Source organism: Muntiacus reevesi, chromosome 5 (assembly GCF_963930625.1).
Source record: "Muntiacus reevesi chromosome 5, mMunRee1.1, whole genome shotgun sequence".
In the NCBI taxonomy this organism is placed as follows: domain Eukaryota; kingdom Metazoa; phylum Chordata; class Mammalia; order Artiodactyla; family Cervidae; genus Muntiacus; species Muntiacus reevesi.
This window is the reverse complement of record NC_089253.1, coordinates 77,221,627-77,242,253: the sequence shown is the minus strand read 5'-3', so window position 1 is coordinate 77,242,253 and position 20,627 is coordinate 77,221,627. Positions and strand designations below refer to the sequence as shown.

At 36.6% G+C, this 20,627-nt stretch overlaps 1 protein-coding gene across 4 annotated transcripts in view; it reads right to left on the bottom strand.

Moving 5' to 3' along the window:
- Nucleotides 1-20,627, bottom strand: part of AHCTF1 (AT-hook containing transcription factor 1) — an 84,089-nt gene that overhangs the window by 2,366 nt on the left and 61,096 nt on the right. For 3 of the 4 annotated variants that reach the window (XM_065935575.1, XM_065935576.1, XM_065935577.1), the window contains exons 27-35: nt 20,000-20,192; nt 18,565-18,768; nt 17,476-17,890; nt 13,455-13,578; nt 11,426-11,520; nt 10,263-10,471; nt 6,939-8,772; nt 2,423-2,556; nt 1,268-1,350 (exon numbers count right to left, since the gene is read on the bottom strand). In XM_065935575.1, coding sequence (XP_065791647.1) covers nt 1,268-1,350; nt 2,423-2,556; nt 6,939-8,772; nt 10,263-10,471; nt 11,426-11,520; nt 13,455-13,578; nt 17,476-17,890; nt 18,565-18,768; nt 20,000-20,192 — 3,291 coding nt within the window. The remainder of the gene's footprint in view (nt 1-1,267; nt 1,351-2,422; nt 2,557-6,938; nt 8,773-10,262; nt 10,472-11,425; nt 11,521-13,454; nt 13,579-17,475; nt 17,891-18,564; nt 18,769-19,999; nt 20,193-20,627) is intronic. The other variant, XM_065935578.1, reaches the window with a different exon arrangement.

Here is a 20,627-nt window from a genome sequence, read left to right as displayed (position 1 = left end):
TTCTACATATACACAAAGACAATTTATATGTAGTGTATTAATTATAGTCAAAAGTTCTCATTAAATCAGTTTTTAAAGTAAGATAAAATGAATTACTTTGTACTTTTACGAAATTCAACCATATCTAAGCAAAATATATCTGAAATGGGAATAATTTTGCCATGGATGAAGTTTTAATTGCTAATAGTGACATAATCACAGGACTTTTATGTTTTCAATGACTTTTACTGATAGTTTTATCCCTCTTCACTAAAGGTGAAACACTGCACTCCCCTCCCCAAATTCATTGTAAAAAAACAAAGCTTTGTTGAGTTCAACTACCTCCACCCTACTGTGCTTAGTCACGCAGCCGTGTCCGACTCTTTGTGGCCCCATGGACTGTAGCCCCCCAGGCTCCTCTGTCCATGGGATTCTCCAGCCAAGAATCCTGGAGTGGGCTGCATGCCCTCCTCCAGGGATTCTTCCCAACCCAGGAATCGTACCCAGGTCTCCTGCATTACAGGCAGATTTTTTACCGTCTGAGTCACCAGGGAAGCCCTTCGCTCATCCTTTTTAAAGAAGGGCTTTTCATGCTATATTAAAAAGCATATTAAAAAGCAGAGACATTAGTTTACTGACAAAGGTCTGTCTAGTCAAAGCTATGGTTTTTCCAGTAGTCTTGTATGGATGTGAGAGTTGGACTATAAAGAAAGTTGAGCACTAAAGAATTGATGCTTTTGAACTGTGCTGTTGGAGAAGACTCTTCAGAGTCCCTTGGACTGCAAGGAGATCCAACCAGTTCATCCTAAAGGAAATCAGTCCTGAAGATTCATTGGAAGGACTGATGCTGAAACTGAAGCTCCAATACTTTGGCCACCTGATGCGAAGAACTGATTCTTTTGAAAAGACCCTGATGTTGGGAAAGATTGAAGGCGGGAGAAGGGGACAACAGAGGATGAGATGGCTGGATGGCATCACCGACTCAATGGACATGAGATTGGGTAAACTCCGAGAGTTGATGATGGACAGGGAGGCCTGGCGTGCTGCAGTCCATGGGGTTGCAAATGGTCAGACACGATTGAGCAACTGAACTGACTGACTGACTTTCATGCTATGTAAGAAAGTCACCTTCTCCAGTGAAATCTAACAATTACACAGAGCTAGCGCATATAAACGCCCCAAAGAAAGACCTTTCTCTGATGAGCTTCATTTCTCTTTTGAGTCTTCATCAATATAATTTTAAGAAACAAAACTGAAAATAAAAATTACAGCCTGGAAAAAGTCTTACCTGCTTGCTTGTTTTGTTTTTGCAGTCCTGATTCTTTTCACTTGTTGCTTTCCCTCAGTTTCAGTTGATTGGCCATCATCTTCCTATGGGTTAAAATTTTTGAAGGGTCAATATTAGCTAATTAAATATTCAAAATTTAAATTGAAAAAGTTCTATCCTGAGTCAAGGACTATAGCCAGACAGTGCTAACTGAATTTAACCACAATAAATAATCAAATGGACTCTGTGTATATTTTTGGTAGAAACCTTGGTCAGTCTAGGACAGCTCATTATCCTGCATCCCCACACATTCAATTCATCTCCAAATCTTATCAATCTTATTCTGGAATGTTTCCATTGTCCACTGCAGTGTTCCACTGCCTCTGTCCAAATCAAGGCTCTCGTTGCTGCGTAAGGATTAGACCACCATCAAATATTTTTTCCTCCCTAGAGTTCACTTTTCACTGAAATTACTTAAAACACGCACATGGTTGTTCGCCAGCTTGTAAACAGCCCCACCCCCACCCTCATGCACTGCCAGGTCGCTGTGCTTCTGCATCTGCTGTCCTCTCTTTCAGCAGTGCCTGTCTCCTTCACCTTCTGTCTGCAGCGTTAATCTGAGTATAAATGATTCTTATCGTGCTATGGAATAATTATTTGTATTTTTGCCTCTTCATTTAAACTGAACTCCTGAAAAACAAGGAATCTGTCTGAATTATTTTTGTGTCTTTGTCATTGCATAGTAATGGCTCAGAGCAGATAATTCAAGAAATGCTCATGAGTTAAGATTGGTAAATATCAAGGTCTCAATCTTATACTTAATCCATAAACTATTTTTAATTTAGAGTTACATAAAACTAGTCAACTCTGACACACTCTAAGTGTGGTCTGTGGATGACACTCCAGGGGGTCTGGGACCTGCATTTTAAATAAATACATTCAAATAATTCTTATGGGACACTACAGTCTTAAAATCTTTCCCCTAATAGGCAATTTCAAGTACAGCTGCCAATAATATACCAAGAGTAACATACCAGTCTATCTTAAAGCTAGGATCCCCAGAAGATAATTTTGGTCTTAGAGTATAAACACCTGCTGTTTTTAAAGAAGTTTACCTAGGAAGCACTGCTTAAAAAATAAAGAGCATGCATACAAATAAAACCATGCATTTCTTACCAGTCCATCTGTACGTTTGGATGTATTCAATGGGTTTTTCCGCCTGGTCCTTAAAGCAGGAGGTGAGGAGACAAATTGAGAAGGTAAGTCTGAAACTAATTCTTGCAGCTGTGCAGGAGCCTCTATTTTTTTAGCTAAAGGTAGAAACAAAGAACAAAACACCATATATATATATATATATATATATATATATATATATATTCATTATATATATATATATATACACACACACATATAAATTCAACTTGCAAAAAAAGTTAACACCTGTGGAAGTGCGATTAGGGGAAATAAAGCAAGGCACAACAAAAGAGGTGAGGTATAGCATATTTGAAGGTCTAAAATAAGGTGAAATGAAGGTTTGTGGCAAGTTTACTATCAGTGCCATTTTTCCAACGGCATTTGCTAACTTCATGTCTGTCTGGCACATTGTGGTAATTCTCGCAATATTTCAAACTTTTCCACTATTAACTGCATTTGCTATGGTAATCAGTGATCTCTGATTGTTGCAAAAAGATTAGACTCACTTAAAACTCAGATGATGATCAGCATTATTTTTCCAATGAATTATTTTTAATACTACCATACACTTAAAAGACTGCAGTATTGTGTAAACATGATTTTTATATGCACTGGGAAACAAAAAAATGTGCGTGATCTGCTTTACTGTGATATTTGCTTGACTATGACAGTAAGGAACCTAATCTGCAAATATTTCCGTGGTAAAACCTGTCGGTGTAACCTGAACTACTTTGTTCCTTAATTCCCACTTCTCCAGCTGCAAGATTTTTATTTTAAAAAGCGTTTTGTTTACAAAGTAGACACTCAAACTCTCTTTCCTTTCAGCTCATTCTGAGTCAGTTGCTCCAGGCAAGAGGAAGAGAAAAGTCCACAGCATAAAAGGAAGAAAGCAAGCAGAAAAGTAATAATATAGAAAAACAGATTGAACAGTTTACGAATTAGTTGAAAATATGTAATTAAAAGTATTTATCACAGTCTTGTCTCCGTATTAATGGTGATTAGCAATGCAATCATGGAAGTGGCAGGGTACAGCTGAACCAGTTTGCAAGTTAAATCCTAGCTTCTGGATTTACAAGCTATGGTATCAAAAGCAAGTCACCTAAACCTCTCTGTGTCTCAGTTTCTATAATATTCATAATAGTGCTTTAACATTACTGTGAAGATTAAAAATTAGAATAATGTTAGTATATGGGAAGTGTTTTATAGATGCTTGCATGTTATATTATTATTTAAAGAATATAAAGAATGTAATTTACCAATCTCTGAAAGAAAATTTCCAAATTATAGAGTTCAATATTATTTCATCTACTGGGACAATCAATAGTTCTATAAAATGCCAAATTCTGCTCTTAAAGCATGTGATTCTTAATAAAAGAAAAAAGAGGAGTGAGGTCAGAAACAAAAGTCCTCTCTGCTCCCAGCTGACAAGTGGCATAAATGGCACTGGTAGTAATTCACTCTTGTGTGGGTAAAAAAAACAGACAGACAAACCTATACTCTTTTCTATAAAAATGATACATTCTATTTTTCTCCTTCCAGGATACCTGGAGCAACAGCTTCTTTGGCTTTTCAAAGACAAACTCATATTCCTCACCGAGTTTCCCTCTGCACCCAAAGGAACAAAAATGTCTTATCACATACAAAAATGTTTAGCTCCACATTCCTTCCATATGCTTCTATCAGCCAGACAAGAGTTGATTACATTTCTTTGTATGTCAATTTCTTGCCCACTTCTGTAAGCTTCCTGGGGTAAAGTTCTGATGTCCAGACTTAAGGCCTAGGAAATTCAAAAGTCCTATAGATTCAGTCCTATAGTAATGTACTGGTAAACAGCTTTCTGGGAAGGAAAACAACAACAACAAAAAAAACACAGCTCTGACTTACAGCAATTGCCTATTTCAGTACTATAAATGTTCCGTGGTTGACTCAAAAAAAATTCCTGAGTATTTAGCAATTGGCTCTCATCAGCCAGTGGGAATAGGCTCCAAGACACCACTATTTACTCATTACTGGGTGTCACGGGCGCTCAGTTTCACTGAACTTCAATTTCTTCACTGCGGAAAAAAAGGATAAAGTACCTATACCACACTTGGTTATACTGAGAATCAAATGAACTGATAAATGTATACCCTAGTATAGACTCAGGCATATAAGCAAACCCTTCTCAAATATCTACTGCTGAGTAATGGAATTCCAAAAAATCTATTGAAATGTCCAACTTTACATTCTTTTTAGCTAGCAATTCTAAGATATGTGTTTCTTTGACATGTTTCAATTAAAAAGAAGATGGCCTCCAGCTTTCTAATCATATAATATTTCTGTATCCACTCTTCTCCGTACCTCCTATCCCTCCCTAAAAAAGTTAGTAGGCACAAGGGACAAGAAGAAATTGTAAGAGTGTAGAACCTATGATCTAAGTGCAAAGTAAGAAAGCAAACTAATCTTAGTGAATACACACAAGAACCCTACAGAGCTGGCATTATTACCTTCACTATAAAGGCAAGAAAACAAGACTCAGGAAGCTGGTTAAGCGGCAGAGATGAGAGATGAGGGTCCCAAACTTCTTTTTAACTCATACTAGAAAATCTGAAAACGATTCAAACACCTACCAGGAGAATGTCTGAGCAATGTGTGGCACATAAGTGAGTTGAAATGCTACACATGTAAACTTTTACACATTATCAATTGTAAAACACAAAACACAAAACCATGAACACGCAGGGTTTTGAGGATATTTTCCAGAATCTGAAAAATGCTCATGAAATAAGCAGCAGATGGGAGGAGTAATATGTATACATGCACACAAACTATTACACATTGGGTTTTATAAAAAAACAAACTATATATTCAGCTAGAAGGATATACAAGCAGATGTAAACAGTGGTTACTGGTCCTTTAGATGGCTAAATTAAATACTTTTAATTTCTAATTTTCTGTGGCAGGCATGTATTATTTTTATTACAGAAAAAAGTTACAGTTAATATGTATATGGATGAAGAACATAAAGATAACAAAGATCAGAATTACTGAGGTGTTTGGCTATGATAGTCATGAGAAAAGTATGAAAGAATTGTTAATGACATTCTTCTACCATTCACTGCCCTTTTTCATGTTAATTTTTATCTAAAATAGTAGCTTAGTAAAGTTAGCTAAAATCTCACGTATTTGGTCATTTCGTTTTCCTCCATGGAAAGACAGGCAAAACCACACTTTCCTAACAGCATGAATAAACCAAAATAAAAATCAAAATGTACTCAGAAATGCGGGATGGGATGCGAAATAGGAATTCCTAATAACTACAGATTCATTTTTAGAACAAGTGATCAAATCTATGGCAAAGCATCCTTTCCTAGGCTCTCATGTAAATATAACAATTTGCACGAATACAATATATTTAAAGAGGTTTCTGCACAGAGAATGCTGAAGACAGAAAATTTTAATTTGTGGATTTTTAAATGACTCATCTTTTGGCCTTCCTCAAGTCAGGAGGCAACTATACAGGATGTTCACCAATGCATTAAAAAATACATGCAAGAGTTTAGTACAGCAGTCACCCACTTTACTTACAAGTCCCTAATCTGCTTTATCAGCACCTTTTTAGATCTTTTTTCTTAACTGTCTCCCTCAATGAATTCTGCCCAACAAGAAATCTTAAAAACACGAATATACTCTGTATCTGCTTATGTACTTTATGTACATCTCCACTTTATACATGGGCTTCCCTGGTGGCTCAGACAGGAGACCTGGGTTCAGTCCCTGGGTTGGGAAGATCCCCTGAAGGAGGGAGTGGCAACCCACTCTAGTATTCTTGCCTGGAGAATTCCAGGTACAGAGGAGCTTGGTGGGCTAGAGTCCACGGGATAGCAAAGCCTAGGACATGCCTGAGTGACTATACATAAAGAGGCTTCACTCCTGTTGAGATGACATGAACTATACCTATCAAACAATACAATTAAAAGCTCACATCATCAGTGAGGGAGGCTGGGCATGTAGCCTTGCCAGTTCATGGACAACAAGAAATAAGGATTTAAATAATTTCTGTATCATAATCAAGATAATTCTACTGCTGCTTCCCTTCAAAACAATTTGAAGTTGTGGACTTCAAATCATCTGGAATATGAGACAAAAATGAAGGTTCTATCTGGGGGAAAAACCAAAAGCAAGTCACTTATAAGACAGAATGAAGAGAAATGATCCTATTCTAAAAAAAAATTAAACCTATGTCAAAGTTAATTATAAGATTTAAAAAGTTACAGTGAAGCAGAAAATTCTTGAGTCTAAAAATAAACTTTAAAATTAAAACATTAATATTTTACTATTAAAAGATCAAAAAAGTCTTTTTCAGAAGGGAGAGGAATTCCCTATAACCAAAAATCATTCTTAGGAGATATGATCCAATAGTGCCTTAACAAAATCTAATCATGCTTGAACTGATTTAAGTTTAAGCTGAAGACTTTAAATGAGATGGAAATTATTCTTCAAACAGAAATAAAAGTACCTTTCTCTTTCCTTGGAATCTTTGACACAGGAGGAGAAAATAGGAAAGACTCATTTTTTGGTTCCGAAAGGTCCGGCAACAAGATGGCCTTGCTAGATCTAGTCCGTGTGCTACGGGAAGACTGAGTCAAAGCAACTGTAGCAAGCAACTTTTCTTCTTGGTCATCTGGCTCTGTGTGTGCCGTTTCTTCATCTATGTACTTTTCTGGTATTGAACGTAATGAACGTTTTTGGCTTTGGTTTTCAGCCCTTTTTGTAAGTTTCTTTTTAGAACTCATCACTGCAGCAAGTTCCTCATTTGGCATGAAAACTGACTCTTCTGAAGCTGGTTTTCTGACATCAGTATTTTCACTTTTAGCTGGAGTGTTTCTTGTGGATCTCCTTTGGATGCCGAGACCTTCTCTGTTCTTGAGACTTCTTGGTTCCGTAAAAGCCTTAGATTGTACATCTTCAGATGGATTGATTTTTCTTGGTCTACCACGTTTCCTAGGTGTAGCAGGCGTACCAAAATCTGCTTGAATAGTCAACTGGGAGGAATCAAGTTTGGAATCTTCTATAACATCCAACGCACTAACTTCTTTCTTTTTAACCCTTCTATTACGTTGAATAGGCAGTTGTTGTTCAGTGGACTCCCCCTCTTGTTTATATCCTACACCTTCAGAAGCTTCCAAATTAGTACTTCTCAATTTTCTGGTACTTCTGCTAGGAACTGCTACTTCGCTGACTTTCAGATCATTTATAACTTCAACACTTTCCTGATTTTCTACAGATTTAGTTCTTCTAGGAGTCCTTTTTGTAGCAGACAAAAGCTTAACTTCTTTTCTAAAAGAACTTTTTTCAGTTGCTGCTTCCAACAGCTGAGATGATTTTAACCTTCTTAATTCCCTACCTGGAGTAACTTGTAATTCTTGTTCCACAGAATTAGCATTTTCTAATATGTCTTTATTATCGTCTTTTTTTCTCCTTCCTCTCCTAGGGGTAACAGAATTTTGAGGTATTTGCTGGTTATGAGATACTCCCTTGTCATCAGAACAGGCACTTTCCAAAGCCCCTGCAATTTCTTTTGTTTTCCTAGTTTTCTTTGTAACTGAAAGCCCCAGCATCTCAGGAGTAGCAACAGCTGCTGGCTCTTCCTGTTGTGCTGATTTGACATTCAGGTTTTGGACACGTACTCTCTTGCGAGTTCGGGAGGAAATCATGTCATTAACCTCGCTGACATTTATAGTCACTGCACTTGTTTCCTGAACAGTCTTAGTTGTAGAGTTGGCCAACTTGGTGGAACACATTACCTTTTGGCTTATTAAAGGTATGTTTTCTTGAATGGACTGTTCCACTGTATCTGAAGTAATTTCTTTACTTCTTGTGTCTTTAATTACATCTAATAAATTTTCTGCAATTGCTACTTTAATTGGTTCAGGCACATATGGTAATGTCTCTACCCTCTGGGACTCCTGATCACTAGTTATGACAGATGGCAAATTTGCAACATGTCTGTGATTCTCACTTTCCTCACTGCATACATGTTTTTCCTCAGCGGCTGCATTAGCTGCTTTAGCTAACACATCAGATGCTGCACAATCATCTGTCTCTACTTCTCCTTCTTCACCTTCCAAAATCAAGGTAAAGTTGCTCTGTGCCACAAAATGTTCTCCATCTACCTCAGCAACGTCACACTCAGCAGAGTCTTTATTATCAGGTAAGTCACAAAACTGTTGCTCAATGGTATCAAAATTGTATTGAAGCTTAAGAGTTCCTGAGGGATACAACTCATTAAATGAAAGATTCCTAGCCTCTTGTCCTGAATCTTGACCTTCAAGCTTTTCATGTTCAATTACCTAAAATAAATTAAAGATAAGAGACTGTTAGCGTATATATTTTAACCTAAAGCATAAATTTTTTTAAAGACCACCTCACCCTTGGTGTATGAATTGTTAAACATAAACTACATCGATATGGCATATACTTATGGGTTTACTTTATTAAAATAGCCATTTAAGCAATCAGACTTTCTCACTCAGTCAAAATAACTAGAAAGAAAAAGATCAAAATTCTGAATGGAATTAAAGTAGAAGTCTACATTTCCCTGGCTAAAAAAGACAGTCTTAACAAAAATGTTAAAAATTATAATGATGCTAACAGTTGCAATAATTAAGGACTTATTCTATTCTCACCCAAGGAAAAAAAAATGAACTGGAGAAAAAGAAACAACCCCCAAACTATGTTCTAATGATAATCCCCAAATTACCTAACTAACCACACTTTTCCTAAACAGCATGATCCCCATAAGGTTGAAGAAGAGTTCACCTACATAAGCTCCCTTGGGCTAGACTCAATCCTCTTCCCTTTGCTGGGGCTGCATAAACCATGAAATTCCTAAGGCTTTCAAGTTCAGTACCTCTCTTGCAAGGGTTTGGTGGAAGAAGGAATGGTCCTTGCATTTACCTTTTGGTAAGGGAAGGGGAGAAAAAGGAGGAGGCAGAAAGTAACAGAGAGATCTCCTGACCAAGAAGGTAGAACATTACCACCCACCTAAACAATGACATTTTCCCACTCCCCACACATTCACTGAAAGACTGGAAATACCCAAAAATGAGGATTCCCATTTACACTATGCCCACAAATTTTATTAGCTTCCTGGCTGAAGGAAAAGGGACTTTATCCATCTAATTCACAGTGAGAATACTCATGAAATTGAATATGGATAACCAAGACATTTTTATGAGTTAAACTTCCCAAATACTATACAATCATAAATAATTAGAACAGATTATTTTTCTTCAACTTAAAGTCACTTATCATGCAAAACTTACTTGTTGATAATAAAATAGATTTGGTGGAATTTTTAGGAAATGTAAGTCATTTTAAATAGCAAAAAAATCCCACCTTTCTGGAGTATATAAGAAGTTAAACCCCAGGCAGCAGAATATCATTTTCCCACAAGTATGAAGGGAGGGGAAATGGAAGAGAATTCTATTTAACTGTACTCAACTATTTTCAGATATATGCTCTGGATAGTTTTGATGTCACGCATGTTTCAAGAGTAGCTAATATCTGTTTTCTTATGGCTAAAAGACCTTTCATTTGAACTGGATACTGAGTGAAAATTACTAAAACTGTCACTTCTTTAACATAGTCTTTTGGTTTTCATGAAACCAATTTCTTAAAGGATGATGTATTTTATATACTTTCTCAAACACAGATTTTTATAAAGGGATTTCTATATAGTAGTGAAATACATGAATACATTACATTAGAGCTATGGTTTGAAACCTAACTAAACCAACACTGAGAGACTAAAAAAGAAATAAAAAATTATTTTTTTTACATGAATTTCTTGAGTATCAGGAGGATCATCAGAAATTGGAGGCTTGTCTTCTGGTAAGTCAACACTTGCTTTTAGTACATCAACTTCTATTTCATGATCTTCTTTTAAGTTCAACTCTACTTCCTGGTCAAGTCTATGTTCAGAGACCATAGGGCTTTCAGAGGTAACAGGTCCAGATCTTCCACTATCACCAAGGACTTTGGCCACGGCTGAAAAAAAAATGAGAGTTAATCTTCCATGGTTTAAGCTAAACAAAAAAGAGATATATACACAATTAGGGAAGCAAACAGAAGGGGAAAGGCTGCATTGCACTTAATGTTTCCTTGAACAACTGTCAAGAGTGTCAAAACATTTCTAACATCTTCGAAGAGGAAAAGCCTACGGGAATCTATACAATACTCCTCCTTCATCAGAATCCACTCACTCAGTTTAGACAATACATATTTGCTTTTCAAAAAGATAAAATATAAACAATAAAATATTAAAACCTGTGCACACCTGTTGACCTAGCAAGGCCATGCTTGGGAATCTATGTGAAAGAAACACTGCCACAGAACGTGCGAAGATGTAAAAACAGTAATATTCACTGCAGAAATGAATTAGCAAAACAAACTCATCTCTGAAAAGCCACTGTCTAACTGAGAGGAGACACTCAAAAAAAAAAAGAAGGAAGGAAGAAAAAAAATTCACTGGGGAAAAAACAAGTCAAATGAATTCCATACATCTGTTAATCTTCCCTGGAGCAAATTCAGACGTTTGTGATTATTTTCTAATAACAATAAGCTAATCTTGGCTGTAAGTTATCACAAACACAGAATAAATATGGAAGTAACCCTGCGTAGATACCTGAAACGCAGAAGGTCAAAAAAACAGGTATACAGTCTTGGGTGGGGACTGGTAATTTACTTTTTTCCTCTTTAAACATGTCCACAAAAACCATTCTAAGACTTCTACTGTTAGAACTACAGAGTGTTTTATAAGCAACCAACTGCTCTGATAGCTGACACGCTTCCTCAGAATTCTATTTTTAGCTAGGGAAACAACTGGAGAGGCATAACAGGTAACAGTCTGGACTGTTATCCAGATTCTTTTGCCCTAAGAATAGAACACTCTTTAGACAAAACACTAAAGTGAAATGATTCTGAAGTCAAAATAATACATACATTTATTGTTACCTGCTCTAACTGCAGAGGTACAGGTTTCAACAGAGACCAGTCCTTCGTCTAAAACAGGTTCTGTGGACTTCACGGTGAGTTCCCTTCAGGAACAGAAACATATACTTCAGTGTTTAAGAAGATCCCATCTGCTCTGACCTGCTTTAACCCTGCCCCAACTCTCACTTTTCCCTCTACTGATGAAAACCAAGGTTCAGAGAATATACAATGCAAGTTCATTCTGAATAATATTATACAATTTACAAGTGAATTTAGAAACAAGTAATGTTGTATTTGTTTTTCTTATTTTCTAATATTTTACTTTGTTGAAAACAATGGCTAACCTTAAACTACAAATAAAATGATTTTAAAATGCTGGTCGGTATAAATTACACGGATGTCAATTTTTAATTATCAGTGGCCACGTTCTTCAAATAAATTCATCAAATATTATGGACATTTTCCCTATATACTCAGTAGATTCAATATCTTAAGGTCAACTGGAAAAAGTATGATAAATGACTCAGAATGGGAGACCAATGTGACCTCTATTAATCTACTTGACAAAAGTTCTAGGAAGATGTTGACAGTGGTCCCTTTGCATTCTGAGGTGGCCTTCCCCTGAAGCCAACTAAAGCATGCTGATTTTTTAAACAGGACAAATAAATTAAAAAGTTTAAGAAAAAGTATACATTTGGAATATGTACAAATTTATTTATAGGTATATTTGTAAGACTTATCTCAATCACAATGTTTACAGTAAGGATAACCAAGAACCAACAACAAAATAAGTTTACATTTAAAAATGAACCAGCTCGCCAAGATGTTGAATATTTGCCTAGATTGTCACTGATGAATGCCAAGTTTCTGATCAAGTGACTGCTTTTTGATTTCTTGTTGCTGTAATCCACTGCAACCATTATAATTTATACTAATTTTCATTAAAAAATGTATAATAGAATTAAACAATCTTGATGATCCTTTCGTACTATTTTCTCCCTCCTTTTCCATGAAGGACTGGCAAAGACTGCAGTTACCACGATTTCACTCTCAGAAGTGAAGAATATGACTGAGTTCAATGTATGAGAGGTGACGATTATAATACTGATTTTTTTATGGGTGTTCTGTGAAATCACTCTCAGAACTTACAGTGAAGCATTTACAGTATCTTAAATTGTCATGTTTTATGTGGGTTAATCTTAGTAAATTATATCGTTACAACTTCTTGATAATTGAAGCTGCAACTTTTCATTGTATTCTCTACAACAGCATTCATTTCTCCAATGCTGATATACAATGTGTCCAGTCTTGCAATGAGATAAGGAGTTTATGCCAGAAGGTCAATCAATCACCTCAATGATTAGTTCAGCTAACTTCCAAAAAGGCGACTGATAAGTATTTTAATAGAAGCTGCTATCTTGTTGCAGACCGTAAAGTCTTCAGTAACTGGCATCAACTTTACTAGTACACACTTTAAGTAGCATTGTCCTACATCACCTAGTATACTGGCTGAATGTGTAAGTGCTAAATGAAACTGAAGAACTGGGAGCATAATAGTTCAAGCTATCACTGAAAAACAATAACTTCTAACTTGAGTCTTGTAGCAACCAAATGGCAAGGATCAACACTGCCTCTGAACCATCTCCCTTATGATCTGCCTTGGTGCTAACAGGATACATACCGGATTACTCTGAGACCACCAAAAGCAGGAGAGCATGGAAGAATGTGTGTGGCCGTAAGCGAAACCTTTGTTTTTCAACAAAAATAACATTCTTTGGTGATCCAAAGAGTTCTGCCTCAATTTATCAAGTCTCTGTATGTTTAGGAAACATCTGGTATCATTTCATAATAACTACTAAATAACACTGAACTGTACAAATGAATTTCTTATATGACAGATACAGTACCAAAATGGAAATGACAGAGACAAAGATCTAAATAAGAGCTAATCTATGCGTGGAACAAAAACCAATATTTACTACTGTTTCACAGCTTCATTAAACTTTATCAATATTTGAAATTTTCTCTATAAACTTACTCTTCATGGACTGAAGGTGCACAAAGAGAAGCTTCAACTCCTTGAATGGGGCTTAAGTGATTTAATTCCGAAAGTACACCCTCCACAACTAAGCCATTCTTTGTTTCTGCATCTTCTAAGGTGCCTGTAAATAATACAGTTAAAAACATATATATTTACTAAATGCTTAGCAATTACTGCCAGTCTTGGTTTATTACTTTTTAATAAGTTGTTGGGTCTGCTTTTCTGCATACTTTTAGTTTATTCCTTTGGCAACAGACTACCAGTTCCTTCTAATTCTGAGTCCAGGCCAAACCCCACCCCCACCCCCTCTTTCATCTGTAACTAATATTTTTGGCTTAACGGGTTAGTAACTAGCTGAGCTAGTAAGATTCAAATCTAGCTGATTTCACTCTGAAGTCTGTGCTATATAAACCCCCCCACAAAACAATAAAAATGTCTATTTGAGACTGCCTCATCATTTTAGGACTAATCAGTGAAAATACTATATTCATTGGAAGGACTGATGCTGAAGCTGAAGCTCCAATACTGTGGCCATCTGATGTGAAGAACTGACTCATCTGAAAAGACCTAGAAGCTGGGAAAGATTGAAAGTAGGAGAAGGGGATGATAGAGGATGAGACGGACGGATGGCATTACTGACTCAATGAGTTTGAGTATGGAGTAGCCTCCATGCTACTCAATACTGGCGTGCTGGAGGTCCATGGGGTTGATAGAGTCAGACATGACTGAACAACTGAACTGAGTGAAAATACTGCCAATAACATCCTCATCAAACAATTACCATTCAAATATTTTAGTGGAACACAGCACATTAAAAGAGTATGTGAACTTCTAAAGATACATTATTTATAAAGACAGTCCTAAATTCTTAAGATTACGATTATACAGTGGAAGTGACAAATAGATTCAAGGAATTAGATCTGATAGGGTGCCTGAAGAACTATGGACGGAATTTCATGACACTGTACAGGAGGCAGGGATCAAGACCATCCCCAAAGAAAAGAAATGCAAAAAGGCAAAATGGTTGTCTGAGGAGGCCTTACAAATAGCTGTGAACAGAAGAGAAACAAAAGGCAAAGGAGAAAAGGAAAGGTATACCTACTTGAATGCAGAGTTCCAAAGAATAGCAAGGAGAGATAAGAAAGACTTCCTCAGTGATCAATGCAAAGAAATAGAGGAAAACAAAAGAATGGGAAACACTAGAGAACTCTAAAATTAGAGATACCAAGGAAACATTTCATGCAAAGATGGGCTCAATAAAGGACAGAAATGGTATGGCTAACAGAAAGAAGATATCAAGAAGAGGTGGCAAGAATATACAGAAGAACTAAACATAAATGATCTTCAAGACCCAGATAATCATGATGGTGTGATCACAAACCTAGAGCCAGACATCCTGGATGCAAAGTCAAGTGGGCCTTAGGAAGCATCATTATGAACAAAGCTAGTGAAGGTGATGGAATTCCAGTAGAGCTATTTCAAATCCTAAAAGATGATGCTGTGAAAGTGCTTCACTCAATATACCAGCAAATTTGGAAAACTCAGCAGTGGCCACAGGACTGGAAAAGGTCAGTTTTCATTCTGATCCCAAAGAAAGGCAATGTCAAAGAATGCTCAAACTACCATACAACTGCACTCATCTCACACGCTAGTAAAGTGATGCTCAAAATTCTCCAAGCCAAGCTTCAATAGTATGTGAACTGTGAATTTCCAGATGTTCCAAGTTGGATTTAGAAAAGGCAGAGGACCCAGAGATCAAATTGCCAACATTCACTGGATCATTGAAAAAGCAAGAGAGTTCCAGAAAAACATCTACTGCTGCTTTATTAACTATGCCAAAGCCTTTGACTGTGGGGACCACAACAAACTCTGGAAAATGAGATGGGAATACCAGACCACCTGACCTGCCTCTTAAGAAATCTGTATGCAGGTCAGGAAGCATCAGTTAGAAGTGGACACGGAACAACAGACTGGTTCCAAATAGGAAAAGGAGTATGTCAAGGCTGTATATTGTCACCCTGCTTATTTAACTTACATGCAGAATACATCATGAGAAATGCTGGGCTGGATGAAGCATAAGCTGGAATCAAGACTGCTGGGAGAAATATCAATAACGTCAGATATGCAGATGACACCACCCTTATGGCAGAAAGTGAAGAAGAACTAAAGAGCCTCTTGATGAAAGTGAAAGAGGAGAGAGAAAAAGTTGGCTTAAAATTCAACATTCAGAAAACTAAGATCATGGCATCTGGTCCCATCACTTCATGGGAAATAGATGGAGAAACAGTGGAAACAGTGAGAGACTTTATTTTTGGGGGCTCCAAAATGACTGCAGATGGTGACTGCAGCCATGAAATTAAAAGACTCTTGCTCCTTGGAAGAAAAGTTATGACCAACCTAGATAGCATATTAAAAAACAGAGACACGCCTTTGCCAACAAAGATCCGTCTAAGTCAAAGCTATGGTTTTTCCAGTTGTCATGTACGGATATGAGAGTTGGACTATAAAGAAAGCTGAGTGCTGAAGAATTGATGCTTTTGAACTATGGTGCTGGCGAAAACTCTTGAGAGTCCCTTGGAGTGCAAGGAGATCCAACCAGTCAATCCTAAAGGCAATCAGTCCTTAATATTCATTGGAAGGACTGATGCTGAAGCTGAAACTCTAATACTCTGGCCACCTGATGTGAAGAATTGACTCATTTGAAAAGACCCTGATGCTGGGAAAGACTGAAGGCAGGAGGAGAAGGGGATAACAGAGGATGAAATGGCTGGATGGCATCACTGACTCAATGGACATGAGTTTGAATAGCCTCTGGGAGTTGGTGATGGACAGGGAGGCCTGGTGTGCCACTGTCCCTGTGGTCACAAATAGTGGGACACAACTGAGCAACTGAACTGAACTGAACTGTAATTCTTAGAGCAATTAATAATGTGCATGTTTATTAAATAAAAACATTAACCCCAACTTCACTGATTCACATTTTAAGAAACCTTCGTTCAGCCTAGGCAGAAAATATTTTCCCAAAGAAATCACTATGACATACATTTTTACACTGGTTTTACAGATTTAAAGATAGGAATTATCTTTAAATAAGCTTGTTAAATCTGTGCAGGAGTAAGAAAGATGATCCACCAATTCTAAGCAAAGTCTCTCCCCTTTCTTGCGTTCCACTCGTTCCTACTGTGTGTCCCAGCATAGCATTTATCAAACTGCACTGTACACACTTGTTTGATATAATCCACAATCCACTCCAGGAATCTTACCTGGATAATTCCATGGACAGAGGAGCCTGGCAGGCTACAGTCCATGGGGTAACAAAGAGTCAGGCATGACTGAGCAACTATCACTCACTCACTAGACTTTACATTACACGCAGGCAAGTGCCACGTCTACTTAGTTTATCCTTAGCATCTAGCGCATTTTTATTCTTTATCTTCTACTTTATTTATCCTTAATACCTAACACACACAAAGCAGGATCCTGTCCATTGCACAAGATTAGGGGCTCAAACTTTTTTGATAAGTGAATATAAAGACAATAAATCCATGGGTCTTTGGACATTTATTTTCACTTTCTAGTGATTATTTTGGAGGTAAGGATGGAGAGTAGAATGAACTTCCTGTTTTCTGAGCAGCTTTCTAGAAAGTTGAGGCTGCTGGATGGGTAAGTTAATCTAGTCTATAAAGGTAGTAGTATTATTTCTCATAACTATAGGAAGACCTTAAGTCACACTGATATTTGACATTGCTTCCTTAATCATTACTGTTCTTTTCTAAATTTCATTTCCAAATGAAAATAGAACACACATTAAGTTCTCCTCTCCTCAAACCTCATACGTACTTAGAATGAAAGTTTGTAAGTAGAAAGAATAAGATATGTGTACTATGGCTAGAACCTACTGTGCTATGATCATGTAATTATTTAACCCTGTTGCTTTTCTTATGGTAGAAAAACTTTTATTACAAATTTTATTGAAGGATATCAATGGCCATTTTGAATATCTGGGATGAGTCCTTACCCATTTGTTTCTCTGGCTCTGGAGGAGTTACTCCTGGTTCAAATGTATCTTTATCACTGTTCTTCTCAGTCTGTTCAGTTAAATTAGTAATCAGTTCAGTGGAAGAGCTCACTGACTTAGAGGCTATCAAAATATCTTCAAAGTCTTCTGGTAATGGAGCATCCTGATACTCTAAGGTAGTCTGGTCTGATCTGGTGGAAGTATTGCTATTTTCTACACTCACATCCAGCTTCTCCAAACTTTGTGAAGTTGTATCTTGTGGCCTGACATCCATTTCTTGATGGTCCTTTTCAGGGCTATCCAGGGGGAAAGATGCTGTCTTATCTTTGTTCTTCAGCCATTCAGTTTCTCCTGGAGCTCCACATTTATGTAAAGATGCAGTAATAAATGTTTTTGTTTTGCTGTCATCTATAGTCTATTAAGTAAAGAGTTTGGAGAAAAAAAATTTTACTAGTAAAAATCAGTTAAGTCTAACTTATCCATCCCAATCATACCCACCCTTTCCATGTTCTATTTATATCCAAATTCTTTCCGCCATCAAAATTTACTTACTCTAAATCCATTCTCCTCAGACTGATGATTAAAAGTTAATGACTGTTAACGATTCTCTAATTGGTAATAGATCAGTACTTCCGAAAGATTAAAATACAGAATAGGCAAGATGCCCAATAACCACCAATGGGTTCCGATTAACCTACAGTGAAGCTCTAAAGACATACCCTCCCAAACAGACAACAAACTAGGAACTTACCAAGAGAAGCAGTACAGTACAGGTTAAAAAACAAAGATATTACAAAACAAACAAACAAAACCAACCATGGATCTTAATTCCAGTCCCATTTCTTCCATCAAATAACTATGTGGTTATAGACAATTTAACTTGGTGCTTCTAGCCCTATTTTCTTCACCTGTAAATGATAGGTTTGGCTTAGCCAAGGACCTAAAGTTTCTCTCTGAACTAACGTTTTCTGATTTTATGACTATCTGCAAGACTGTATATAAAAATCTACAGTGATATCATTTACATTGATAGGAGCTTAATATATTCTTATTAAGAAGTCCTTTTGTTCCAATTATTATCAAACTTACTGCAGCGGTCCATTTCGTGGTTATGCCTTCTTCCATGAACGAAATTCTAGTTTCCTTGAGTCGTAAAGGAGGAGTAAGAGATCTTCCAGGCGACAGAGAGGGAGATGCTAAAGGTGTTGTTCGAAGACCAGACCTCAGGATGGATTGAGGAGTGAACTCGGCAAATCCAGAGGAAGTAACTGACATAGCCAAAGTCTTAGCTTTCTATGACACAGAGCAAATGGAATTCACCATTAGCGTTTGTAAAAGACACTTACGTAAGGACAGACAAAGCCAAATGAGTGGCAATGGTGACTAAATTCTCATCTCCAATAAAAATACCAATAATAAAAATTATTATAGATTACTGGAAAGAAAACAAAAAATTCTACTCGGAGCTTTCTATTTATAATGTAAATTTGCATAAAACATAAAATTGCATTTATAATCATTCTAAACCTTGATTATTCCCAGGTTTAAGTTCAACTTATAATTAGCAGATGAACTAGTTAGCAAAAACAATTTCCTCACTTAACCTCTCCTCTAAAGGACTCGTAAACAAATTACTGGACCCTATTAAATTATTAAATCCCATTAGATCCATCATAAGAATATATTGATTTTTTTTCCAGATTCTTTTTGGTAGCAAGTACAAAATTACTCCCTCATTTAATTTCATTTGAACTTAATGGCAGAGAATATAAAACGTGAGTGTTTTTTTAATAGAAGAAAAAAAGTTAGAAATACTATACTGGATATTAAATATTAGGAACTTAATCTTAGCAACCACAATTTCAATTTCTTTTAATAATTATTTTAGGAACAGCATTTATTGAAGTATCTTTTATCCAATTTGAAAAATAAGAATTCCTTGGCTTCACTTTAAATGCTGGATATCCAGAAACAATTAAGGAAAAAGTAAGCAAAAAGTTCCGGGACTCAATCCAGAATACTGGACAAGGAACTTGCAGACAACATATGTGAAAATGGCTTTCCAACAGGAAGGTAAAGTCCACAGTCACCTGTCATCACAAGTTTAGCTGTGGTTTCTCTGCTAGTAATTTATCAGAAAGGGTGAAGGAAAAAGCAATTTCCTACTGATAGTAGGAAAGAGTAACACTTTATAATTTTACTGAAGGAGCTAGAATTTTAAAATAAAACTTTAAAAAATGTTAAGAATGAGAAAGCATTTGATGAAAGAATAGCAAAATGGTATCAGGAAAAAAAAAACACAACATGAACATGAAAGCATTTTTCAAAGAAAAAAGGCTAATTTATAATACTGTAAGCATTTTGGAAACATCCACAGAAAAGGGGAAAATAAAGGCTTAAAATTAAAAATCCCTATTACCCAGAGATGTCAATTATCAATAGTTTTATTTCTCTCTGCTATTTGTAAGGAACTTCCTAGCTTCACTATTAACACTAGATGCTAGATATGTAACATAATATTTACCTTAACAACAAGAGGAGTTTCAAGTAAATGTAATTCTGAAGCCCTGGAGGCATTCTGACGTGATCCTTTTAATTGTGAACTTATTGGCAATGAACTAGATGCCGGGGACCAAGGAGACCTTGTGGGGCTTTGCTGAATAAACTCCAAACACTCAGAAGGCTGGGGGACAGGATGAACAACCAAATCCAGTAGCCTGTAATCACAATATACATATAAATAGAAAAATCCTGGTAACATATTTGAGTTATACTGAAGAAACAAAAGAATTAGTATCCCATTTAATAATGCAAACTTCTATATTCACTGGTAAATATGATAACCATATGAAAATATAAATCCAGACAAGTATATTACTGTCTGTAACGCCACCCTTAGTTTCAAAAATCAGAATTAATTCAGTAGTGAAAAAAAGAGAATTCAAAAATTAGAATTTATTCAGTAGTGAAAAAAGAGAATTATGAAACCTAGATAGCAATTTGATCATGCTCCTGCTGCTGCTGCTGCTAAGTCGCTTCAGTCATGTCCTACGTTGTGCAACCCCATAGACGGCAGCCCACCAGGCTCCTCTGTCCCTGGGATTCTCCAGGCAAGAACACTGGAGTGGGTTGCCATTTTCTTCCCCAATGCA